The following is a 27,298-nucleotide window of genomic DNA, read 5'->3' as shown; positions in this document are numbered from 1 at the left end:
GTTCATCCTTTAGAGGTCTCAGTACAAAAAGCGGAATTTTCCTCAGCTTTCAAACGGTGCGATTACAGGAGCACTTTATTTGTGTTTGTTTTGTTTTTTTTCCGCTTCTGTGACGTTCTTCCTGCAGTGTCTTTGCACAACCAGGCAGCACCGTCTCGCTGCCCTCCTATTTCCTCAAGACACACCTCAACGAGAAGGCCCGAGATCCTTCATTTTTATTGCTGCTAGCGCAGTCGTTTACAGTGCTGTGCTCTTTATTAAAACCATATTTCAAGGGTGGAATGGTCGAAGTGAGGCGGGTGCGCTAAGCTGGGGCGTCGACGAAATGGACATCCGGAGCGGTGTGTGGGCCCCACGTGCGCCAGGAGCATCTGGAAGCAGGGGGTTGCTGTGTCACACACCTTGTCAAGCAGACAGGCCAGCGCGGACATGACATAGCGCAGCTTCATCCCATTTACTGCGCAGAGGAAATGGAGAGAGACAGAAGACAGCTTGCGCCGCGGCCACTAGCTCACTGAACCGAAGAGAAACGCGACCGAATGAGAGATGGAGCAACATTAGGTCAAACCAGCGCTGGGGAAAAAGCTCAGCTAAATGCTCGGGTATTGGCCAGCGCGTTGGATGACCGCTGGCTACTACGTCATGTGACACATGTCGGCCTACCAGCAGGCCTTCCTTCTGGGCCGGACGGGGCGAGATGCTTATGACCCCAAAAAGTATGTTTCTTCTTATTATCCGTTCATGCGTTCCGTTTGTGTTCACTCATCAGTGCTCTCCTCTCAAAAGAACAATTTTGTTTAATGTGGAATTTAAAAAAAAAAAAAAAAAATCCCTTGAGCATATCTTTGTGTCATTGCTTTTTGTACTGGCCAATTATCTCGGTACGACCTTCTGTTAGCGTTTTTGATACTGAGAGACTTGAATATGTTATGATATCCTGCAACAGACAAGTGCTAAATGTTTGACATTTTAACGACGGCGAAGAGCATCGACATTCCTCAATGGAATTTAAATCTGCAGTATAAAGAGAAAACAAAAGGGGGGTGACGAATTAATCAATGCATGTGATCAGGGCTGTCACGTTCAAATATTTTTAGAATTGATTATTCAACCGATTAATCGGCTAAAATTGTATTTCACATGAAAGTGTATTGCAAAAAAGTTTTGCTTGTCTTTCGCAATCTATGACAATTTTGAATCAAGAGATAGCTTACGCGGGGCTCCACCGCTTTCAAAGCGTAAGTGGCTTTGATTTTTTGTTCTATTGCAAAACCGATGCGTGTAATTATCCTTCTCATTCTGTTTTGGGTTTTTTTTCTGAGTTTTTTTGTTCCCGTTTCTTACTAACTCTACCAGTCGATTTTCTGCTTCATGAGCCACTGTACCATTTATTATATTGTCTTTGTAAAATTTGAATTTTTGGGGGGGAGCTGTTGTATGGACAAAAAGCATGTGCAGCACTCGGAAACGTTTATTTTTTTGGAGCGGGGGGAGACGAACCGACGGACTGACTGTCGAAATGTCCATTACAATCTGGTTAAAAAAGAAAAATGTCGGACTGAGGATGACGAATGATGGACAAGCAAAATGAGCAACAACAAATCCATTTCCTTTTTCTATCCACTGCACTCGAAGGAAAACATCGGCCACTAATGATGGCGACTCGATCTGGAGCAAAAAGGCAAACAGCAAAGCTCATTTTAGACAACCACCATTTTCCGCAACTTAAAAGTATCCCTCACATTATAATTAGCCTTTTTTTAAATTCTTTTTTTTGGGGGGCTCGGATGAAGCGCTCAAGTTTTTCTGTCAGTTCCTTTTGAGTGGCGCAGGAAGCTAATCGGAAACAAATTTGCCGATCACTGGGCGGAAGTGCTCCTGGGTGCTTGTGCACATAGTCCGTTGGAGCTCATTAGATTTTGCTTGCAAACATGTTTTATATTGTATTAACCCATTCACTACCAGCTTAGTAAAAAAAATAAATGAATAAATAATAATCTTTGACGTCTTCAGCCGTCAATGGCAGTAAATGAGTTAAAAAAAAAAAAAAAAAAAAGAAGCAGCTTGCTAATTGTAGTTTGTAGTCCATTACTTCTCATCGTACATGAAACGCTCTTGAGGTCATGAACCATTTCAGTTTGGTGTTGTAGAAGGTCACGTTAGGCTTACGTAACCAACATTTCAAAAGGCTGTTCGGTGAAATCACAAAAATTTTAGCTCATAATATCTGGATCGTGTTTTTCCTTCACGCTGAACTCAGCTTGTCGAAAAAAGTTGCGGACATTTGGAGTGGATGCTCTCCTCACGTCCAACGTAGCTCTTTATAGACATTAGAAAACAAAATGAAATCAGAGTCATTGCCATTAAGGAGAGAGGTGTGGTTTTAGAGTGGCGCTAAGTAGTGAAAAATTGCTGACAAGATGGAGGACTAATGTTCCTTTCTATCCATTACCGGTCCGACTACCTGGCTGTTCTCTATTAGCGGCGCAGCTCAGGACCAACTGTGCCTTCTCTCTCTCTTGCACTAAGTACTATCTGGATCAAGCGTCTTGGTGGTGGTTTAGGGGAGGATGCAGGAAATCCATTCAGCATTGATCTTTTTTTCCATTTAGAGGGAAGATAAACATTTGATGTCAGGAAGTCGGATTCATATAGACATATGGGATGAAAATGCTGCATTGCTCCGCTCGTGTGTGGTGATTTATCGGACGCTTTTGATATTAACCGGGAATCTTTATTCCCATCTTAAGTCCGCATCTTTTCCACGCAACGTCAAACTACCTATTCTCCGTTTACCGTGTCAAACGTGTCGGGAATGTGCTGCTGGGCAGGTAGGAGCAGCACAGCAACAGATGTTTAAGGACCTCGTTAACATGCTTTGTGCAGCATGTGTGGATTTAATGAGTGCGGCTTTGTGAATTAGAGAGTCCTTTAATGGCTTCCTTGAAGACTTGACTGTACAGATAGCGAGTCCAAAACAACAGCAGACGCAGCTGTAGCCGAGGGCGGATGGAGAAGTCGATTGACACGAAGCGAGAACAAGCAAATGAATGGGATCCTTATCGGCCACGACTTCCAGGGGTTGACAGGCGAAGGTGTTGCTTGGTCACGTTGATAAACGTGCGTTATTGGCTGTGCCCTATGGAGTGTTTAACTGGCTTTACCATTACGGCTTAATGTGGGGCTCGTCTCTTTTTGACCTTGGTGACAGGCAGCTTGTTGTAGTATCGAGAGCAACCTGAAAATAAATGCCTGCAATGGCCGCATTCGCTTCATTCGTTGAGCTGTTCCTAATATCTGCGCGTAACCACTCATGTAACGTCGCTTTTTCCAGGCCACTAATTAAATATCACAAATATATTTATTTAAACTTGATGGTGACATCTGCAATTACAGTAAGCCACCTCTAGGGTGCAGCAGTGAGAAAGCACATGCTTCTTTTGCACTCATAATGTGCATCAAAAAAACTAACTAGAATAAAATAGGGCAGGAGGACATTTGATTCCTAACGTTGTCCTCGAGGTGAAATTCTGGTATTTACAGCTTGAAGATGGCGAGGCATTGTCGGAACTTCACATTGCGTCGTGTCACGACGACTCATGCTTCCATAGCATAGCACGTAAACTGTAATGGAAAAAGGAGAGAGATTTCTTTTTTCACGCTGGTAATACAGGCACCATTTTGAGTTTGTGTCAGCAAAAAAAAAAAAAAAAAAGAACAGAAACCCTCTGCTGTCGACAGTGTTATTTAGCTTCAATGATTTATGTCAAAAAGACAAAAAAAAAGAAAAGATTGTATGACTGAGATCCCCAAATTTGATTGTTAAATTAATAAATAGTTATTTTTTTTGCCATTACAAAAATATCAAGTAAAAAAGATTTCTGGGCGTTTATTGATGTCGACAAAGACTCATTACTTTTTTATAATGATCGTAATTGTGGTTGGTCAAAAAGGTTGTTTTTATTTTATTCTTAATAAAAACAAACATTCTTAAATGTCAGCGTCAAAAATTTAATTTCAAACCCGCGTGTCTTTTTTATGCTAAGTAGTTTTGTCGTTATTTGCTGACTGTAACTATTCATTAAAGTAACTTGGCTACTTTTACAATCAAGTCATACAAAATGACTTTTTAAAACAAGTCATCTGTAAAGTACTTTTTTTTCTTTCCATGCTAACTGTTTCAACACTGGTCACATGACATCAGGAACGAGCTTCGATGTGTTTGGCAGGAGAGTCTCATGCTTTGATAGCCCCGCAAAAAGCATCCTTAGGCGAACCTCAGCATCGGAGCCGAATAATCCCGCATGGACGAATAACACGGCACAGAGTTGGAGGCTAAAACTTTACAGTCTGCGGCCCAAATATGATGCATAGGACCGCATACAGTTTCATTGAAGGGGGGGCGGGAAGTCACTTATTTCCCGTCACATCGAATCCTGGTTAGTTTTTAAGCAGCGTATGACAAACTGCAAAATTGATGTGCCGGTTGTTGGCACTTGACCACAAATCGCAGAAATCAATCACTCAGAGGTGTTGCATCGTGGGAGAGCGAGAAAATATAAGGAAACTGAGGTGGGAAAATAAAATAACCACTGTAATTCTTTTTTTTTTTTTTAAATGACCAAAGTATTTCTTCCGAAGCACTCACCGTGGGAAGTCGTCCAGAGGACAGCCACAGTGGGACTTTGGTGTTTCTTAGCTTCAGGCGACAAAGCAGCCCACTGCGTAACTTTCCTCATCCAAGAGACAAAGAGAGTATGATTTATGGAAGTCAATCATCAATGACACAAATCATAGTCGATAAATGCAAAAAAAAAAAAAAAGCGAAAATCATTCCAATAAAGTCCGAGTGGGTTTCTGCACTGGTCGCTCGTTTTCTGTTTTGTTTTGCAGCTTCCAAATTTTCAACTTTGCGTGACAAAGTTGCGTTTGTCCCCAGTGTTCCCATCTGCGTCTTCACTTCCGTTCACACTGAGTTTTTACAGGAGTCGCATTGTGTTGCTGGGAAGATCAGCCCCGCTCGTCACGGAGTAATATGTGATCTACTTACGGCCTTTTTTATTTATGTGGAAACAAAATGTGTTGTCCCACTTATTTAGTCGGTTTGTGACAGCCGTGGATCGACTTGCTTTTTTTCGGAGTGAAAAGAGTGATTATTTGATTCTTCTCATTTTTCTTCACAAAAGCAACATGGTGTCAGGAACGATTAGGGGAACGATGGAGGAGAAGCAGCCCCTCGGGGGTTCATTCGCGAGGCAGTCCGTGACAACATACTAAGCAGTTGACTTCTTGGTTATTCGCCCCCCCCCCAAAAAAAAAAAAAACAACAACTGTGTAATCCAAAGTAACAAGTGTATGTGTGAGGAAAAAAAATAAAAGTTGTTTTTTTTTTGTTTTTTTTTGCAGGGTTGCTGCAATGTTTTTGAATTTCTCTTTTTTCCTTGTTTCGTAGGTCCACTCACGAAAAAACAGGATGAATCGACAATGAACAGACCAAGGGATGAAGGTATTTTTTTTTTTACACTCCTTTTTTACTAAACACATCAAATTGTCCTCCCATGTATAGAAATGCGAGAATGCATATTTTCCACTCATATATATTCTTAATTATTTTCGCCGACATCTATCATGCTTAATTTCGCCAAATGTATTTTTTTTTTTTGCCCGGTGCTATTTTATTTTTATTTATTTCCACTACACGTTAACCATTTTATTTACGCAACACTGTCCCTTTCCCAAACATTGTGAACGACTACTTAATACTGTATGATGTTGAATTCCAAAAACAGAAGCCCGGACTCGTTTGATCATGCAGCTAAATTAGTGCAGGCGGAGTGTGCATCTGTTCCCGCTCGTGTGCCCGGACATACTGTACGCGACAAAGTATTATGTACACATGAAGCTCTTTTTGTACGTGCATGCCTGCTTTTGCACTTTGCATGTGCAAGAGCAGTGCTTCGGTGCATTTGTTCTCATTTGTTCCGATATGTGTATTTGCGGCGTAAAGGGAGGAAAAGATCCAGGCAGAATTACAAAAGCAGGTGGGGAGGAAAAACTGGAAATAAGGAAAGGGAGGAAAAAAAAAACAAAAAACATGAGCAACAGCGGCAGGGAAATGAAAGGAAGAGGGAGGGGGTGGGGGGGTAAAAAAATAGTAATCATGATTAGATGACATTTATAGCGCTTTGGACGTGATAGAGATGGAGAGAAAGAAGGGAGAAGGCAGATGAGCACCGGGCCGGTCATGCTTGACATTTATGTCAACACATCGGATGGATCAGAAGGGCCTGAATTACTCCAAAAAAAAGTCTGTTATTTTTATTATATATATATATATATATATATATATATATATGTGTGTAATATGTATATGTCTAATCACGATGTTAAATTCAAGCATGTCATTATTTTTAATAGCCAAGTCGCCGCTCAATTCGACTGGCCACCGATGTGTGCGCAGCCCTAATATATCCAATTCCAAAATATTGTTAATTGGCTGTAACCGAAAGCAAGCATCCGCTGTTAGCATGTGTATTCATTCAACCGCATAGAAATGTCATTTATCAAAATATTTTGGGCCTCGGCATGGCAGCTTTATGGCAAGCGATCAGTTTCTGTTTGCCGAAGAATTTAATATCCGATGATGCCTTCATGCAGACGTGCGACTCTTCTATACGGTGCTGGTAATGCTAGCATAATTGAATTTGTTTTCAGATCCTCTGGGAAATCAGCAGGATTTTTAGAATACACCAGAGAAGAGCAGCGTGTTCGAGTGTGGGACAGAAAATTGTTAAATCTTTCTGTCGCTGTCTGCTTTAGTCACTGGTGTGATCCATAAAATGTTGCAGCTCTTCGTGTCGTGCACCTGTGTGCGCATGTGTGTGTGCGTGCACGCTCACGCGCACGGCTGCGAGTGTCGCAGGCAAGACTATGTGCAACCTGAGATTCGGGTGGTGATGCAGACGGCTGTGCAAAGACGTGAGTTGAATCTGTTACCACGGCAACAGGCATTCAGTGAGTCGGTGCAACGGAATGGCTGGTGCAGTTCTATTAGCGAGAAGCAGTTTCCATAGCGACTCGGCATCGCAGCTGCCGATGCAAGCGTTGTGCATGCGTGTGTCTGTTTGATGACGGTGTGAATGTGACTGTTCATTAGCGTATCACGCTGCGTACGACTGGCTTTTTAGCATCTCATGTTTTTTTTTCATCTTCGCTATCATGATGTTGTTTTTCCGGTGCGAAGCTTCCATCCACGTCGTTATGCCGACCCCCATCTCCCTCCCTCCCTCCCTCCCCGCCGCCCGCAACACACATGCTCGCACAAACTTGGCTTGTGTCACGCTGTCCTATTTTCATCCTCTTCCTCTCTGTCTTCTACCTCTTTATCTCGCTTCCTCTCCCGCTACCTCCGTCTCGGCCCCATCGCCGAGTGCTTTGGCTCATCGGGGTAAACAGATGCCGTGGCTGTTATTTATGTTTCCACTTGGTTTGCCTTTCCTACAAATTATCCACATGGCCTGCACGGCGCAGACACTCATTTGAAGCGGGCTGCACCGGCAGAGCTGTCAGAGCTGGGATTCCGAGAACACACCAACGACACGGTGAGAGAGGTTTCATTGGAAATGGGAGGTGGTGAGGCTGAGCGCCATGGTGACACACTGATGGACTCCAAGACACGGCAAATAGAGAGTGCATCAGAGCTGGCTGCACCACACATGAGGGGGGCGGGGGGGCGGGGGGGTTATATATTTGGAAGATGGCATCCCTGCTTGGGACAGAGGATGATCATGAAGCATGGACACTTGCACTTTCCCCCGCACGAGCAAATTGTTCCAGTTTGATTGACACGTGTCATTAATTTAAAACAGTTAATAAAGGCTTAATAAAGATGTATTTATACTTGACCTCATTAAATGTGTGCACATCCTAAATATTTTTGTTTTATTAACTCATTCATGACCAGCCGAGTAAATAAAATGGATCTTTGACGTCTTTAGCCGTCAATGGCAGTCAATGCTCAAATATTTATACTCAGAAACCTGTGGAAAACATTTGGAAAGGGGGGGGGGGTAACTTTTGCAACTTCTGTGGCTTCTTTAAAGTGCTGACTTTCCAATGCTTATTTTATTTTTTTTTGTTTTTGTGTGCCGTCCACAGATATTCGCGATCGACGTAAGAAGCCGGTGATGTTGTTCATCCACGGCGGCTCCTACATGGAAGGCTCGGGGAACATGTTTGATGGCAGCGTCCTTGCGGCGTACGGAAATGTCATTGTGGTCACCATGAACTATCGACTGGGCGTGCTTGGTAAGTGTGCTGTTACACGATATATTTGGTGCGGGACGCTTTTGTCGCTTTGACGTGAGCCATTTCACCTTGGCCTGGATTTCCGTTTGCCCGAAGTTTTTGTATAAGACTAAATATGGATTTTGAATTAGCCAGGACTTCTGAAGAGTTGAATAGTAAATTGTCATTGTTCATTTGATTGCTAAAATGGGCGTCACAATTGTCACCAAAGCATATTTGATGTTGTGCTAATTTCAACACAATTGGAGTGGAAAGTTTTGGTTTTTCTCTTATTTTTCATCACAATTGTTAATAATAATTTTGAAAAATGTTGCGTTTTGTGCAAAATTTGGGTAGCGATGATAACGCTATTATCCTTTGCGAGAATTAAAAAAAAATCATCATTTCAACAGCTTTGTTACATTTTGGAGACTTCAAATTGAATCTGAAATTTATATCAATTTATATTTATATTTATTGCATATTTATATTAATAATTTATATCTGATTTTTTTTTTTATCATCTTAATGAAAGTTCACACAATGAGGATACTTTTTTTTTGCCGCTGAATGTTTCAGACTTCCGTTCCTTTTTTTTCTACATAGACTCGATTTCCCGCAAACTCATCGAAGACGAAAATGAAACTCGAAAAATCAATTGATGTTTGTGTTAATGCATAAACAGCGAGCGTCCGCGAACCATAAAAGAATCTTTGTCGTACATTCCGCCGGTGAAAACTAAATTCAAATGACTGATTTTTGGATTAAGTGGCAAATGTTTCCTCTCAGTTTGATTTTTTTTTTTTTTTTCTGCACTCACGGACTCACGTGTTTGCATCCGCCATCATCTTTTTGCACACATTCTCTGCGCGGCTTCCCAGTTGGGTAATCAGATCTTGTTTGTTGCATGGCGCCTGTTTCAACACTTCTGAACAATGACAAACACGGGGGGGGTGAGAGTAGTTTAGGATGCCGTCCAAGAATGGCATTGCATATTAACACAGGGTAACATGATCCCGGCCATCGGGTGGGGGGGGGGGGGCCTTAGCGGCCCAGGGACAAGGACAAAGTGAGTTGGATGACTGCAACCTGCAGCTGTATCCTGCTCACTTGCTCGGTAGGATCCTTTAAGCACGCTGTCACACAAAGTCACAACCATTAGCCAGTTGAGCATGTGATCCGAACCGCAGCTTTGTAAAAGTTCTCCTAAGTCCCATTTCGGCTCGGAAGTCTTGTGCGTTTGTTCTGCGACGCAAAACCTTGTTGGTTTGAATGTGATATGTCCTGTGCGAGCAGTCGCGCCGGTGATGTTTGATATTCTGCAATATGTTTGCTGCTCCGCAAGCATTCCATTTAAGATGCCGGGAAAACACGTCTTTAAATAGGCGGGGAGTGATTCGGATTCTGCTCGAGTGATTCCGAGGAGATGACGCAGTGCCCTTTGATTCTTTTGCCATTGTTGGAATGCGCTTCGACTTTCTCCGTCACATTCTCACAGCTACGCTTCAAATAGGTTACTGTACTAAGCCGATGTATCCTTTTGTTTGTGTGTGTTTCAACAATTTCCTGATGCGCATGTGAGTTAGTGCACGTGTGTGTGTCGACGCATTTGTGTTTCAGGATTATTTAGTTTGCAGGCCATGTGTGACTATTTATGAATAACGCACCATTCGTCTAAATCTTTAACCGGGTTCCTCTCCGACACTCGGAATTTGAGTCAGAAAAACACCAGCCGGCCGTATTTCAGTCAGTTTTTATGCTCTAATCTTTGGTATTATCCTGCGCTTACATGGCGGCAAACTTGTTCATGCCATCTTCATTTCATGCGACGCCTGTACCTTTAAGAGGCTGATAGGGGATCAGGAATAAGGAAGGAAGACAGAGCAGGGAATGGAGGCGGATGAGCAAGAGAGAAGGGGGGAGATGGGGAAAGGGCTAAAAATAAACCCTCAGAAGTGCCTCAATCTGCAGCAATGCAAAGTATTCATTCAAATGGAAGGCTGCACCAGTCGGTCCAAGCGCACCGCCACGTTTGGGTTTACGTATCCTACCACACATTGAAATGGCTTCTTCTTTTTTTAAACCAAAAATTGGAACCCAGCATTTTTGCAATGAAATATTAATTACCGTGGAATAAAAATATGTTTGCGGCGCACGACCGCGATGGTTGAGATCCGTCCTCACCTTCTTCTGCCTTCCTCCTGCTCCGGGCTGAGCGAGCCTTCTGATTTGTGCTGCACAGCCATCTGTTCACACTAATTAACTAATTAACTAATTAATGAACTCTGGAGAAAAGGCCCACCATCCTGGGCTCTGGGAGTGAGCACATTTTTCACCTCAGGAAGAGGTTGATGTATTTCTTTTCCCCATGCTGCCAAATTTGAGCTCGCTGGCTGCACCTGTCCTGAGGTATACGTCGGTGAATACCGCAACTTTTACAACCACAGCTTTGAAACTAAGGCCAGGTATATGCAGGCAGTCGCAATTTGGTCCAATCCTATCCCTCAAATGCTCGACGCGTTTCTGTATTTTAAGATCGTGCTATCAGAGGCGTCTTCAATCCTGTTCCTCGAGGTCTGCTGTCCTATCTGTTTTCCATCGCTCCGCTGCAACACATCCGATTCATATGATCAGATCATCGTCAAAGTCCGAAGAAGCCAGATAACCGTCGTGATCATTTGATTAAGGTGTGTTGCAACAGGATGAGAAGGAAAACAGACAGGACAGGATTGAAGATCCTGTAAGACACCAAGAGGTATTTTCCAAAGCAGGTCTTTTCTTGATGACAACGGCAATTCCAACACCCCCTACCTCCAGCCTTCTTTCAAAATTCTGCTGTTTCTCAACTCAAATGATGCCCCCCCCCCCCCCCCCCCATCTTCACAAATCGACCTGCAATTATCCCACACTTTCGTTCCCTCGCTCAAAGAACCACAACAATTTTGTTTCGATGCAAGGATCCTCAATCCTGTTCCTCAAGAACCGGTTGTCCTTCCTGTTTTTCCTCTCCCTGCTGCAACGCACCTGATTCAAATCATCAGATAATCAGCAAGGTCTTCAGATGCGAGATCACGATCCTGATCACAGGACAGCCGGACTCGAGGAACACGATTGAAGACCCCTTGTTTTAAGGCCCTCCGATTGTAAGTGGAAGCTTGGGAAAATCAAGTCCTTAAAAACCTACGGCAAACATTCACTTTCATTTAATTATGCAAGAGAATATTTTTATTTTTTTTCTAAATCCAAAACTGTCACATTTGTGAGTTCACAGAGAAACCCGACACCGCAACACGTTGTTATGCTGTTAATATTATGATTCAAATCATACATCCAATTTCTGCTGATTTGTTTGCACAATTTGCTAGCCGTGATGAAATCTATTTGCTGGCGAAAGGAAAATCGGATATTCTTCATTAAAAGAAAATAAATAAATAAATAATAATAATAACAACAGAACTCACCAATAACCTCCGATGGGGGCTGCAAGCGTGAACTCCTAATGTAGCATTCACATCAGAATAATTGGACCACTAATGCGTGGTGATGAATGTAAAATTACATTATGAGTCATTCCTAAGCGCACGCAGTCGAGTGGATACATGTTACAGCGAACATGATTACTGAGAATATCGTGAATTCAAATTTGCAGCTGCAATTGAATTGAAATCAAATAATATGTGTCAGATATTTTTGCAGTCAGAGCGCATGAAGATTGTCACTAACCCCCCCCTCTCTCTCTCTGGAGTCCCCCTCCCAAGGGGTCACCTACCCCGGGGGTCCATCATACGCTAGGCATGCATCCAATGGCCTCCAAGTCGGCCGTCACTCGATCACATGTCGTGGAGGGGCAGCTCGTCTCAACTTTGCATTTCAGCTTTTCACAACATATACTATCAGACTAATCCTTCTTCAACAACCGTGCAAAAACTTCTGGAAATGTAAACATGGTAACAGTGGTGTGCCATTGTTGTTTTGTAGTTAAGTATTTGACTATGCCTGGCAAAAATCCGAACATGAATGCCAATCCTCTTTTTCGTGTTCGGTACTTAATATTGTGGTTTTATAAATGGAAAAAAAAATTATGCTTGTGGAGAAATGTGACTAGGTTCCATAATGGCTGCCAATGAGTGACACAACTTTTTATCTCCTTCCAGTTAAAAACAGTGTCGAGTAATCAGCCCCTTAGGCCACCGCTAGCTTTGCTCATTTAATTACCTTTTTTCACAGAACGGTTATTTTTACTCAGTAAAACAGCACATACTGTATGTGTTTGGAGAGACATTAATTAGGCCTTTATTCCCTTTAGGATTCCGAAGGAAGTTAAGTTAAGTGTAAGGGGAGGTCATACTTGTACTTTCCACTTTAGACTTTAGAGAGTGACTTTTTTTTTTTTCTTTGATTTTTTTTGTTTTGTTTTTTGTTTTCTGATTTTATGGTAAGACACACACGGTTTACATTTATTCCTGTCCGAGTGATTTTGGTGTCCAATCCTTGCTTGCCATTCCCAAACTTTAAAAAAAAAAAAAGAACTCTTTTATTTGACCATTATTTAATTCAGAATTCTGCTTTAAAAAAAATGCCCCCTATCAGTTATTCAGCCCCATGCTTTCTCTCTTCAGCCTTTATTTAAAGGTTAACAACTCTCCCCCACACTTCGCAGGCCGTTACCAAAAGCTAGTGTTGCATATATAGAAGTTCAGATGCATTAGCTGCTGCTCTCAGCACTTAAACCAGCAAGAATCTCAGCCCAGCCCAGCAAACGGGTAAATAGAAAGCAAACTTAGTGAATGAACAATCGTAGTTGTTTGCACATCAAAGTCGGACAGCAAACGTAACAATCCTCTGTCAATGTTACCCTTGCAAAGAAAATGACAGAGTAGTCGTGATTGCATGCAAGTTCACAAGCTGTTTGTGTTGTGGTTGATTCCATGTGTGTGTGTGTGTGTGTATGTGTGTGTGGTTTCTGTGCTCGATAGTGTATGTGCGTGCGTGTCTGTATGCAAAGCGCTTTGGCGAGTATCTGCCCATATCATTTAGCCTGAAGCGCTGGACAGTTGCCAGGCAACGGTGGCAGGAAGCTCAGCACTCAGCCACAGAGCAGACACTTACACATGACTGTGGTTCTGGCAAAGGGCAAAGGTCACCAATGATACCTCTTCAGGTCAGAGTTGCATTCGGGAGAAAGTTAGTTTATTGCGAGGTTGCTCTGAGGATAACGCCTTTATTCTCGGACTCCACGCTGCACGTTGATCGCGGTATAATTTACGTTTGTAATCCCGTGCGAGAAGAAGCACACCGTAATCCAGAAATTATGCAATTTGATTCCGATGATGACATCTTTAAGAACAGTACCTAATAAGATGACCACAAAGAAGTAGGACAAGCGCGAGCAAATGTGCATCAAGCAAATACAATCCGCACCGTCACAAAGAGCCGGACGACTAAAATATGCTTGTCACATAATAATTCAGTACTCCTGTTTATTTCTTATTTGTATTGCATTAATAATAATAATAATAATAATAATAATGCATAATACATAATAAAAAAGAAATAATAATAATAAATAAATAAATAAATAAATAAATAAATAAATAAATAAATAAATAAATAAATAAATAAATAATAATTGAGTCTTAACAGTCTGTAGTTGTGGAAAACAACGTGAATGTTGTCTGTCTTGACGTATCGCACCCTATCCATAAAGGCGATGTCTACCCCAGAAAAATCTTCACAAGAAAATGTTCCAGACTGGCCCACCATGAGTTAAGCCACAAAATTCGCCCGTTTTTTAGGCATGTCAGCGGTCGGCCATTTTGACACTTAGCTGTCGAAAATGACATCTCAGTTGCTCAGGGCTCAGATAACGACCAATCATGGCTCATCTTCAGTAAACAGGTGCAAACACAATATAAATCCGATATTTTTCCATTTTTAGACTAGTGAAGGAACATTTTATTGCAAATAATTTGATGTGTTTTGTTCTCCATTTGATAATGGACAGTGTAACAATATTATGAATCGCAATCGGCAGGTTAGGATAACAAAATCCCTCTCGGTTGAAAGTGCTGTTAACTGTGGCGTAAGTACGCTGAAGAGTGCGGACTCAGATATGAATGTTGCTCTGATTGCTATCGAGAGGTCAATTTGCTAGTCATCGCTACTCACCGCGTGTATAAAATTGTCAACTTTCAGACCCTTGCGAGGGCGCTGCAATTTTGTACTCTATCAACTGTTTCTTTGTAGTCGCCGCAGTCCAGACTGCTGCTCTAATTGTATGAAAAAAATAAGCTTTTTTAAAAAAAAAAAAAAAAAAACTTCGATGACACTCAATAAGAGCTGACCTCCACCAAGGCATAGCTTGCGGTTTTATTCGACGCTCTGATGACTGTCTTTCATTATATATGTATTTTACACACTAATCTGCAAAATCAAATTTTGCTCATCTTCAGTGCATCAATACGAACAATTTTTTTCCGCTGAATGCAGTCAAAATACAACCTAGCACTGACTGCAGTTGTTGTAATCATTTAGCGGGAGCCCTGCGCTTGTTTCTCTTCAACAAGCCTTTTCCAATCTCTGCTTAATGGGAGCCAATTACACCCAAACTGTGTTACTTATGTCCAGTCTACTCCGTAATTTTTTAGTGGGGTCGCCATTATTGCTGAAAATCCTGCTTGGCAAAAATTGCATGTTGGAATTGGAAACAAGGTACTGAGTGCTTTTTTTTTTTTTCTTTCTTTTTTTTTTAAACCCCATTGGCTCATTTGCAGACTTGTCGCAACACATTATGCAGAACAAGTTCTGGTGCATGAGAATCATCTGTAGATTTAAACCTGCAAGTATCGTACTTGTCTCTTGAATACAGCTTTTCTTTTCTTGGAAGGTTTAAACTTCTTCTTCCTGTGTTTGATCATTTGGCCCTTTTTCCTTTTCCAAAGAAGCTTTCCAAACTTGTTTGGTTTAATATCTCATTTCTGGACGAGCTGTTTGACTCGTGCAAAATATCGAAATAAAATTTCTCTCAGGGTCTGATGTGCAATAAAATGTTTTTTTTGTACAGCTTGGTATTAAATATCCCGCAGACCGCTACTGGTCCATGGTCCATGTCCATATGGTTGGGGACCAGTCATTTTACAGCAAGTTTTCCCCTCTGATAATAATTTGTTTGTAGTTTGCATGGGACACCTTAAACCAGGGGTGGGCACACTTTTTGATTGGTGGGCCACAATGAGTTCTAAAATTTGACAGATGGGCCGGACCAGGAGCAGATGGATGGTGTGTTTTGGTAACCTCACCTCTTTGAAGAAAAAAAATAAATAAAAATTTAAATGAAATTGAGCAAAATCATTACAAGAAAATGTCTGCGTTTGACACACCAGAGTATTTAAAAAAAAAAAAAATAAAACATTAACAAGGTTTATTCATTTAATTTTTTTCAAGTTTGGCGGGCCAAATTAAAACGTTTAACGGTCCGCATGTGGCCCCCGGGCCGTAGTTTGCCCACGCCTGCCTCAAACATTCGAGGGGGGAGGTTGTAAAAAGTCAATGCCAATGTTTGAAACGTCGACCAAATATGGAGCAAAGTCTCAGGTGCTGTTTTTTAGTAAGATCTGCATAAATACATACATCTCATCCATTTCCTGCCTGAACGTAAACTCGACTGCGTATCAGTTCAGTATTGTTGCTCTCCTGCGCAACATTGATATGAGGAAATTGCTCAGGTTGGAGCGATTTTATTTGTCTAAAATCCCAGCGGACAAAAACATGAGTTGTAGCGTCGGTTTACAACACAGCCAAGGCCCATCATTATTTCATAGCGTTCCTCTGAATTTCCGCCCCACTGTTTGTACACAATCTTCTTCGCTGTGTCATTCTCCCCCCATTTATTTTCCCGTGTTTGTTTTAATTTTCTTTGCAGGCTTTTTGAGCACAGGGGACCAGTCTGCCAAGGGGAACTACGGTTTGTTGGATCAGATCCAGGCACTGCGCTGGCTCAATGAAAATATCGGCCACTTTGGAGGAGATCCGGAGAGAATCACCATCTTTGGCTCGGGAGCTGGTGCCACCTGCGTGAACCTTCTTATCCTCTCTCACCACTCTGAAGGTAAGATTGGAGCCGGAACGTTAAAGAAAACACACAGTCGGAGCTGACTTAAAAGGCTTTTTTGTTTTCGTGTTCAAACCTGAAAAAAATTTAAATTGAGGTTCTGTGTCAAGAAAGAAAGACGCGGGTTTGGTCACCTAGACACGGTTTAATACGTTGAGGGATGCAGTAGCTCGGTATACTGCAGTAATCCTTCCTTTTTTGCGGTCAATGGGGACCGGAACCCCACAGCGAAAAGTGAAAAACCGCAAAGTAGAGGTTGATTTTAATTGTTATTTTTAATTTTTATTCGGGGAGGCTTTACGCTTGGATGACTTTGTTGAACGCAATCCTCACCTCAGGGCACAAGCCCGATAATCATTCCAAACACGGCTATTCCATGTAGCTGTAAGATCACAGAGCTGCAATGACTGTGCTTGTCCCAAACAATAAGTCCTCTCTGGACGAGACATTACAAAAGGCATATTCGGTTTCAGACTCCACTTTTCATATACTGTGTATATATTTTATTTTTTTTTTTTGCAGTGGTGTGCAGCCCTTCACTGACAGCATCTGAGTGGTTGACTGTACAGGACTCTGCCTTTAATATTAGTTTCTGAATGGCAGAAATGGAAATCACACACCAGATGTTTGAGTCCTAAATCCACCCAGGTGGTGATTAATCTGAAAATTTGAATGGAACAAGCACCCTTTACTTATTATTTTACCCTGAAATCTGATTATGTTAATAACAAACTGTTACCCTTTGCCATGGCAAGGTGACATTGAAGATTATTATTTGATTTATTTATTTATTTATTTTTGTTTGCATGAATGGGTGAACACATCACTGATAATCCTGACTCGGAAAACATTGACAGATGGCTGTGATGTTGTTCGGTATTGAATTAAAAACAATTTACATTTGCATCAAATCCATTTGCCGTATGCGGAGTGGAATCAATATGCACACACATCCCAGAAACTTTTTTTTATTCGATTACAGCGACACCGTCTAATGAGATCCTAAAAATGTCGCGTTTTATAAAGATGTTCAAATTTAGTTTGCTTGACACTGTCACTGAATTCAAACAATATGTTTAGGAATTAAATGGTGAAAAGCTGCTCAGTTATGTAATGTAGTGACTGAGAAGGGCCACACATTCAGGTTCAAAACTTTCATCACATTCAACACGAGAAGATGTCAAGCTGAAGCACCTGTCCAACTCTGGCGAGCATTTATAACTGTGTTATTACATGGTTATTACAATGATTTTGTGTTGAATCACATTAAGGTGTGCGAATGCCAGTGTAAATGTAAAACCGGCCAATGTATTTCACGTTTATGGTTGAAACTAAAGCCTCTTTCCCTCACTTGGAGAGTGGGCTGTAATTCTGAGTGACTGCAGACAAAGTTGGAGCAGTTTTTAAAGGCACTGCGTGCGCAGTAGAGAGATGAACCGAGCTGAGAGGCTGCTTAATTGATTTCACAGGGAAAGGAGCGGGGGTGGGGCACATGCAGAATTTGCTGCCTGAATGTGTGTGGGGTTAATTATTAATGACAGAATCTGCAGATAAAAAAGAAAAAGAGGGGCAGCAAGCCGCTTTACATAACTGCGGCATTGCAACAGTGCAAAGTATGTTCCTTTCTCTTCCTCGTCTCTTCTGCAGTCTAAAATCTGACTTTATGCAACACAGTGCACGCTGGTCACCATTTACCTTTGCCGTCGTTGCTTCTTGTTTTCCAACCTTAATGTGCATGAGTATTCGCTGCTCGTTGCAGAGATGTTTCTTCGTCTTCCTTCCAATGCAGTGCTCTATAAATGCTCATCCGCCAAACTATGCATTATTTAGGCTCACTGTAAGGCAGTGAATGCATCTTCCGCTGCAAGCAAAAGTGTGTCAGGATAAAAAAAATTTGTAAAAAAAAAGAGTGAGAGAGAGAGAGGAAAAACATGCCCTTAATTATGTTTCTTCTTCAATATTCAACATGTAGGTTTGTTTCAGAGGGCCATCGCTCAGAGTGGCTCCGCCATTTCCAGCTGGTCAGTCAACTACCGACCGGTCATGTACACCAAAATTCTCGCAAAGAAGGTTGGTTGCACTCTGGGGGATATGGCCGAGTTGGTGAATTGCCTGAGGAGGAAGAGTTTTCGGGAGCTGGTGGACCAAGACATCCAGCCCGCACGCTACCACATTGCCTTCGGACCTGTTGTCGATGGCGACGTGGTGCCTGATGACCCCGAGATTCTCATGCAGCAGGTTAGTGTGGTCGGATTTGTCTTTGCAACTTTGGTTCACGCTTGATGCACGATATCCAGATTGTATTTTCTTTGAATAGTGCATGCTACTGGGATCATGAAATCTGCCTGGCAACAGGAGCTATCTGAATTCTGATTGGATAAAAACCCTAACCTAAAAATTCAACACTAGGATATAATATGACATCTATGTGAAGAATATGATCACGATTTCTTGATTATGTTAAGCGAGCAGAGAAGGCCTTGATGGTCTTGACCGTCCGTCACTGGCATTCAGCGTACGTTGTCGTTTTGATCATGTTCAAAGTGTGAATGGTGTGTTGTGGATTTTCACATCAGGGTGAGTTCCTGAACTACGACATACTGCTGGGCGTAAATCAAGGAGAAGGCCTGAAGTTTGTGGATGACAGCGAAGGCGAAGATGGCATATCCGGGCCCTCGTTTGACTACACCATCTCCAACTTTGTCGACAATCTTTACGGATACCCTGATGGTTAGATGTCCTACTTCTCTAAGTCATACCGTAATTTGCGTAGACAGTTTTAGGGACATGGCAAAAATTAAGAAAACATTTTTGGCCATTTTTTTTTTCCGACCGTATACGTGAAAGTAATTTTAACGAGTAAATGTCACAATTCCCTCACTAACCTAAACATAACAGTTTGACACCTGCGGCCACTGTCTCGCTCTTGAGACCTGGCATTTATTAAAATATTAAATATTTGTTCTGCCGAGCTGTTGGAACAAACCCGACAAGAGAGGTTGCTTTCCGTTTGCGTAGCTCTTATAGACACAAATGTTTGCACACATTCGATTTCAGAGTTTGTGAAACCTTGCTTCACTCGCTGATGGCGCGGTGGCACTCTTTCTGTCCGAATGGTTGTCTGACCTAAAATTGACTGACGACCGGAACTAGATGGACGCGGTTAACTTCTGCTTATGCTTGCACGCCAATTAATAATCCGGCCTTTACAAATGTATTTTAACCAAATGGTACATTATATGAAGTTTAGTTAAGCGTCATTGATGCACACACACACACACGAGTGTAACAATTCATATCCATGGCACATGCTGAGCTAAAAATGCAATATTTCTGCCCTAATTATAGCTCAGGTGGTTAGGTAATTAGATCATATTGTCATAAAACAGACTGATGGAAAAACATCATTGTTTCGACTAATTACAATATTGTGCCGTGCCTGCGGTTTCTTTTATTTGTTGCGTTCCTAATTCATGATTGGCTTGATCTTAACGTGACAATTTTCAGTTCAATTATATGTTTCCTACAAATAAATGTCAGTGCATACCTTCATCCACGATCCCCCACATGTTCAATAAACATAATTGTTTTGTTTCCTCCCTCCCAGGTAAAGATATCCTGCGTGAGACCATAAAGTTCATGTACACAGACTGGGCTGACCGGGACAACAGTGACATGCGTCGGAAGACCCTCTTGGCTCTTTTCACAGACCACCAGTGGGTGGCTCCCGCTGTGGCCACCGCCAAATTGCACGCCGAGTTCCAGTCTCCCGTCTTCTTCTACACTTTCCATCACCACTGTCAGACCGAGGCCAGGCCTGAGTGGGCTGACGCGGCCCACGGAGATGAGATCCCGTATGTGTTCGGCATTCCCATGGTCGGAGCCACCGATTTATTCCCATGTAACTTCTCCAAGAACGACGTGATGCTCAGTGCTGTGGTCATGACGTACTGGACCAACTTTGCTAAGACGGGGTAAGTGTGGTGCAAAATGTATAAAAGAACTCGAAAGTCGAATTCATGTGAAGTTATGAAGAATGCAACGAAACTAAGGTCCAACATGATCTGTTCCAATGCGGTGGACCTTGAATTTATTTGAATTAAAGAATCCCCTTATGTAATCTCAAAGCCAGAACGTCGCCTCTGGCCGCCAATTTAATGAAAGCTCATTGGCCCGTAGAAATGGCGTGTTATGTTTGAAAATGTGAAGAACTAAAATATATGTCTCGTTCAAGTCACCTTTTTCTTTACTGTTAATAAAGACAATATAATTCTCATTTACGTTTCGGTTTGAGTTAAATGTCAAAAGCAGGTGAGCCATTCGAGCCTCATCCTCGCGTCTCCTCCGAGCGACGTCATTTGGTGGCTATTTTTACATTTTTTTAATTGGCTTAATGATGTCACTTCTGTGTGACAAACATTAACAGTCAAACAAAAACAGACGTGTTTTGAACACCAAAATGAATACATTTGAAATTAACCCCAGGTGGCTCGTATTTTAAATTAATTAAGACATAAACGATTTTTGCTATAATTATAATTTTTAGTTTCAGTTCGTTTTGCAAACGGAAAATGTAGTTTCTGTTAGTTTGTGCCACCCCAAATTTCTTTTTTTAGTTTTTTATTTTGTTCACTAAACTATCCTGATGACAAATATCGTTGTAACATTTCCATAGAACACCGACTTAAATTAAAAAACTCGCGGATCCTGCAGTGTTTAAAATCATTCACAATAAATCAACTAGTCAGAGGCGAGTCATTTCGGCTTTTGTTCACATTATTAGGCTAGTTGTAATTTTTTTCTCCCCACGCCAAATATTTGCAAGTGGCGCCGGTATATATTAAAAGTCACGATCAATTTCCTTCATTTTGTTTTCCAGTGATCCTAACTTACCAGTTCCTCAGGACACCACGTTCATCCACACCAAGCCAAACCGTTTTGAGGAAGTGACCTGGACCAAGTTCAGCTCCAAAGACAAGCAGTACTTGCATATCGGCCTCAAGCCGCGTGTCAGAGACAACTACCGGGCCAACAAGGTAGCTTTCTGGCTGGAGCTGGTGCCGCACCTCCACAGCCTCCACAAACAAATAATCAGCTCCATCACCACCCGACTGCCGCCCGGAGGGAACCCGAACCGCGGTAATGTCAACCACAACACCGGTACCCGCTCCACTAGGCACCCTGTAATCTCCACCTATCCACCCGAGCCGGACGGCTCAGAGAGGCCCCGCAACACTCCCTTCCCCCCTGAGACCAGGGACTATTCCACGGAGCTCAGTGTGACGGTGGCCGTGGGCGCTTCTCTCCTTTTCCTCAACGTGTTGGCCTTTGCTGCACTTTACTACAAACGCGACAAGCGCCACGAACTCATGCAGAGGCGTCACCGCCGCCTGTCCCCGCAGCGCGGCGCAACCATGGGCATGGGCATGGGCATGGGCGTCGGCCTGGGAGTCGTCGGGTCCCCGCCGCACAACGACCTGGCCCTGAGCCAGGAAGAGGAGCTGATGTCACTGCAGATGAAACAGCAAAGAGTGGAGCTGGAACACGGCACCCCCCTCCCGTCCCGCGGCATCCATGGCGACCTGGAACCGTTGCGGCCGCCGGTGTGCCCGCCCGACTACACGCTGGCGCTGCGGCGGGCGCCGGAGGATGTGCCGCTTATGACGGCCAACGCCATCACCATGATCCCCAGCACCATCAGCAGTATGCAGCCCCTCCACCCTTTCAACACGTACCCTCCCGTCCCCGCCCCCTCCACCACACCCGTCCCCAGCCACAGCAACAATGCCTTGCCGCACCAACACTCCACTACTCGCGTATAGGACCCGGCACAACCTCTGCTGGCCCCCGCTGTGGGCGGGGCTCGCACCGTACATCGTCACCCTCATCACCGCCTCCTCTTCTTTACGAGCTATTTTTCCATGAAGCCCTTCAATAAAGCTGCAGTTTGTAAGATTTTAAGCGGTGACAAATACCTCTCGAATCGTTCTCACTGGTCAAGGGTTGGGTTGACTGCGATACCTGAGAGACAAGCAATTGCTTCTAACATTGTGCATCTAAATCTTATTCTTCCGCTTGCTTTACTCACTCGTAATAGCCGCCACCAGCGAGCACCCAAGGACTGAAGCTTCTTCGAAATAGAACGATTTGGTATAGGTGCATAAACAGATTGTGCCTTTTAACACGGCAACAACTTTGCTAATTAAAACAGAACCGACCCAAGAAAAAAAAAATTGATATATTTAGTGTATTTTCTGAACTATAGAGCGCCCCCTAGTGGTGAAAGAAAAATCCACAGAAAAGCCGCACCAAAATCGAGAAAAAAAGTAGCAACTTATAGTCCGGAAAATACGGTAGTAGGAATCGAATCAGTTTGCTCCGCGTCAACCCTGCGCCGCTCACAGCCTATTGAAGTCATATTTGTCAGCTCGCCATTAACAGAGAAATGACGAGCGCGTCGCCGTTTGTATTCTTCTGCTAATTCCAAACATAGCTAATAGCTAAACCATTTGCCGTCACATTCTAATTGAATGAAAGAACACAATTTTCCGTCAGCTCCCAAAACTAAAAGATGCAGAAAGGTGAGATGGATGGAATGGCTACAAGGTTAAAGCACTTACTAAGCATCTCATCAGATTACTCTGATGTCACCCCCTTGTACCGCTCACCGCGCATATTGAACAGCATTATAATTCTCGACTCATTACATTCTTTGGAAATTCAGCTCCGCATTGACGTTGTAAATTGTAGCTCCTGGTTTTTTTTGTTTTTTTGGGGGGGGATTCAGCTGTGCTGAAAAATCATCATAATAGCATAGCCCAAGGCACAATTTCACCCAAAACACATTAGTTTTTCATCAATGTCATTTTTTTCCTCCAATTAGAAAAGTAATGATGTGACAAAGTTGTCATGGTATTGCTGTGAGATCAGAACACTTACCTGACGTCCAATCAGATTCCTCGGAGGTCTTCGTCTCCTCCCCTTAGCGACAAATACGCCCAATTTTTATGGAATGTGGGGCTTGTAATATTATACGAAAGGATGAGTTAACGGCAAGTCCTTAAATGACTTCCTTCTTTGCCTGGATGACAAAAAAAGCTCAATTTAGTGGCAAGAATCATCTGGAAACGAGCACTGACTTAAATGTAATCAGTGACACGCAGTGCATCATGTCGGCTTGGTTAAGGCAAGTCTTCATGGCTTTAGGAAAGGTCAAAAGAATTCACATTCGCTTTACCCGAGACGACGATATACGCCCAAACGCTGTCGGTCACAAGTCAGCGGTTTCTTGAAATTTACAAATTGCAGCTTTAAGGCCCAATCTGGAAGTGGGACTTGGGTCATGTGTGTTTAACAAGACGCGCCAACAGCTGGTACTGTGTTCTGTGTTTTAGTGTGAAACCCTCGACAGGGCTCAGACAAAAAAAAATTTTTTTTTTATTGCAACAGGTTTAAAATGTCATTTTGGCATTTCCAGATCGGTGCTTCAACTTTTGGGTCGCACAGGAAGCAAGCGAATCATCTTCAGTCGGTGGGTTGCCCATTATACTCATCGCATCTCATCCGCTCATGTCCGTTTGTTTATTTGTTTTTGTTCTCATGATGTGTGTCTCTACACACACACACACACACACACACACACACACACACACCTCCAACCCATTTCACTCTTTCCATTTCTTTGCTGCCTCATCGCATCTGCCCCCTTCTTTCATTTCATTAATCCATTAACATAATGGCTCTTTCCTCTTTCATGCGATCCCATCAAGACTCGTTTTTCCCTTTTGGAGTCTTTTATATATGAAAAAAAAAAAAACACCCAAATGTAAATGATGTATTATTAATAAATTGTAAGGATATGAATGGGGGAAGATATTCTGATATCTCATTTTTACCAGCATTCTTGGTGCCAAGTACTGTGATAAAGTTCCTCTTGCTGGCATCCAGTGGACTGCCCGCAGAGGTCCACGCTGACTCGATCGTAACTGAAGGAATTACCGTCATAAAAGTGCCAACCTTTTCATTTTGGTTTTTGACAAACACACGCAAACAAAACAAGTGTTCCACTGTGGCTGGTCTCTTCTTTTTTTCGAGTTCAATGTATCCTAATTTAAGAAAAGAACATGGAGTTTTCCGAAGCCAACATTGCATGATGCTGTTTTCTCCTTAAGAGTGTGGACAGGAACATTTTTATTTTTTTATGAGTTTGTCTACATGACTTCTTCAGAGATTTTACTTTGACAAATCTTAAAGTATTAAGAGATGAATATTGTGTAAAACTATAACAGAGAGTTAATATTTCCTCTTTATTATTTTTTTTTTTTCAAAAATCCTAACCCGGAGATTGTGCCCCATGACCACAAAGACTGATCCCTCAAGCCTCTTCTTTTTTTTTTTTTTTCTTCATTTTAGTCTTTCTCTTATCTTTTGCCAATGGTGATGTTTGCACAGTCGCCGTCTCTGAATGATATGCGAAGAAAAAGAAAACACTTTATGTTACAGGAAGTTAAAAAAAAAAAAAAGAATCTCGCCATGGCTGTAGTCTACATTAGGTTTGTGTACGTGACCAACATTAGCCACATGCTTTGCGTGTTTGAAGACTGCCTAACACCGATCTTCCCACCTCTTTTGTTGCGTTCCTCAACCAAGCGGGAGAATGAGATCTATTTATGATGGTGAGAACCTTGCAACGTGCATTTCACATCACTTGCACAACTCGATATGGACATTTGTGAAGAAAACCCAGCGACATTGAGACTGGACTGAATCGTGATTCAGTGACGCGATGGCAAATGAGCTCGTCACAGCAGTCAATGCACAGAGGATGCATTTTTAACAACCTGGTTTAAAAAAAAAAAACAACAAAAAAAATCTTTAATGTTTGGCATTACTCATCGTATAAAATCGAAGGGGAGTGGGATTCTCTCACTGTAAATGTTTTGCATCCTGTGTGCTGAGAATAACAACACACAGAAGCCCAGGACTGGCATTCCTTACAGGACTTGAAAGGACAAAAAAAAAAAAGAAGATACAAATACCAACACACGGACAAAACTGTACATTTTTTAACTGTAAGAGGACAAACTGGGATTTGTAAATATTATTTGTCGTTTGGTTTTGATTGACTGGCCGAAATTTCTGTTTGTGACAACAGGTGCAAAGTTTAGATGATTTACTTGGTTTTAGCCATTGTGTATGTTTAATTTGTCTTTTCTTCTAGAGCTCCTGAGCAAATTCCCAAAGGAAAAAAATTTAGAAAAATAAATAAATTAAAAAAAAAAAAAAAAAAGACAAAAGTTCAGGTAAGCATAAATAGGAGCTCAGGTACGCTTTCATATTATTGTCCTAATTAAACTGCATATGACGGTCTGAGGAATTGCATCGAATTATCCCATCGGTTGTGAAGGCAGCTTTTTGAATAAAATAAGTCCTTTCATTGGTTGTAAAGCCGAAGAACAGATGAAGGAAATTTATCAGAAAAGAGATAAGGCAGATAATTGAAATGTGCTTTCAAACAAACCATCGAATTACCTTGTGATGCTCTTGGGTTGAATTGTTAATGTCTCACAATGTCTTGAATTTTCATATGATCCAACCTGTCATTGGCGAGGTTGTAATTCATTGATGCCCTTTTTGGTTGTATTGCAAGATCGTTTCATGGTGATCGGTTCGCTTATCGTTTGCAATTTTGCCTGCACAATGTTTCGGGGTTGGCTTAAAAGATGTTGAGAAGTTTGTCAGGAGTTTGTGTTGGCCGTTCTTCTAATATGACAAAAGGGAGGTTTGGAAAAGCCAATGGGAAATGGAAGCACACTCACCAAGTTTACATGTTTACACAAAACAGTTTTTATGTTGGCATTGGGTAATGAGAATGGAAGGTAAAGCGTTTGAACATGTGGCAGTTTATCCTTAGTAGCCTTCGAAATTTGTTGCTAGACTGTTTAAAAAAAAAAAAAAAAAAGAAGGCTTGCACCTGTTTGTCTTGTTAATTTAGTCTGATTCGGTAAAATGCTTGAAGCTCCAGATTCTGTGAGAGAGCATCATGTCCACACAGGGGTTAAAATCATTAAAGTTAATATTTCTATTTGCAAATAGAGGCTATTACACACTGTATGTTGTGTATCTAAACTGGAAAACATTAAAAACAAACATTGTTAAACAAATTCTTTGCCATTATCCTTTTTGTGACGTTTTCTTTTTTTTTTTCTTTTTTTTTTTACAAATGTTGAGAGCATGAATTGACCAAAATAATGTTCAGATCCCAAATATTATCTCTTTTTATCATTCTGCTAAGCACATTTGTACACCAAAATGTCAAGGAAATTCATTACACTGGGGAACTATTTTTTGTTGAGTTAAGTCTGACAGCTATTTTCAACACAATTTTTGGTGCAGAATCCAAAACTAATCTCATTTTATTGGAAATATATACAAATTTAAATTACACAAGGATTTGTAGAATTATTTTCCTAATTCCATCTGTGTCTTGGTCTGCTTTTTTTTTTTACCTAAATTTGACATAATTTAACTCTGAAAGAACCCTCTTGAAATATTGCTGCAATAAAAACTTTAATTAATCCCCCACGGGGAAGAATGACTCCTAATTTATGGATGATGTACACTGCATTCATTTCCTTTGTCTAAACTTCAGCACATTCATCATAAATAGATTATATTGTTCAGATGACTGATGCAGAGTTTATTGGCATCATTTTTCTCTTGCGCTGAACCCAATTACTTGTGAAGATAATAATGGTTTCCCTGTAAGCAACGCTCCGGAAGTACTGCTCGTTCATCACTAGATGGCAATGTACACCTATAATTCAAGGACAGAACAATATATGAAATGCTGACCATCGTAAACAAATTGATTTAAATTTGAATAAATAATGGGTAGGTGTG

At 41.8% G+C, this 27,298-nt stretch overlaps 1 protein-coding gene across 4 annotated transcripts in view; it reads left to right on the top strand.

Annotated features, from left to right (window-relative positions):
- The window catches only part of nlgn2b (neuroligin 2b), a 71,652-nt gene extending 46,221 nt beyond the window's left edge, over positions 1–25,431 (top strand). For 3 of the 4 annotated variants that reach the window (XM_088279786.1, XM_088279787.1, XM_088279785.1), the window contains exons 3-9: positions 5,453–5,506; positions 8,158–8,307; positions 16,208–16,393; positions 18,369–18,634; positions 18,973–19,126; positions 20,004–20,370; positions 21,276–25,431. In XM_088279786.1, the coding sequence (XP_088135912.1) occupies positions 5,453–5,506; positions 8,158–8,307; positions 16,208–16,393; positions 18,369–18,634; positions 18,973–19,126; positions 20,004–20,370; positions 21,276–22,218 (2,120 nt within the window). In that variant the 3' untranslated portion in view covers positions 22,219–25,431. Of the gene's footprint in view, positions 1–5,452; positions 5,507–6,175; positions 7,602–8,157; positions 8,308–16,207; positions 16,394–18,368; positions 18,635–18,972; positions 19,127–20,003; positions 20,371–21,275 lie in introns of those variants that run through there. The other variant, XM_088279788.1, reaches the window with a different exon arrangement.
- The last annotated feature ends 1,867 nt before the right edge of the window (positions 25,432–27,298 follow it).

Source organism: Idiotropiscis lumnitzeri, chromosome 17 (assembly GCF_059441095.1).
Source record: "Idiotropiscis lumnitzeri isolate Australia: NSW breed Sydney's pygmy pipehorse chromosome 17, RoL_Ilum_1.0, whole genome shotgun sequence".
Classification (NCBI taxonomy): domain Eukaryota; kingdom Metazoa; phylum Chordata; class Actinopteri; order Syngnathiformes; family Syngnathidae; genus Idiotropiscis; species Idiotropiscis lumnitzeri.
The sequence above is the reverse complement of the archived record's forward strand: the minus strand, read 5'-3'. Positions and strand labels throughout refer to the sequence as shown.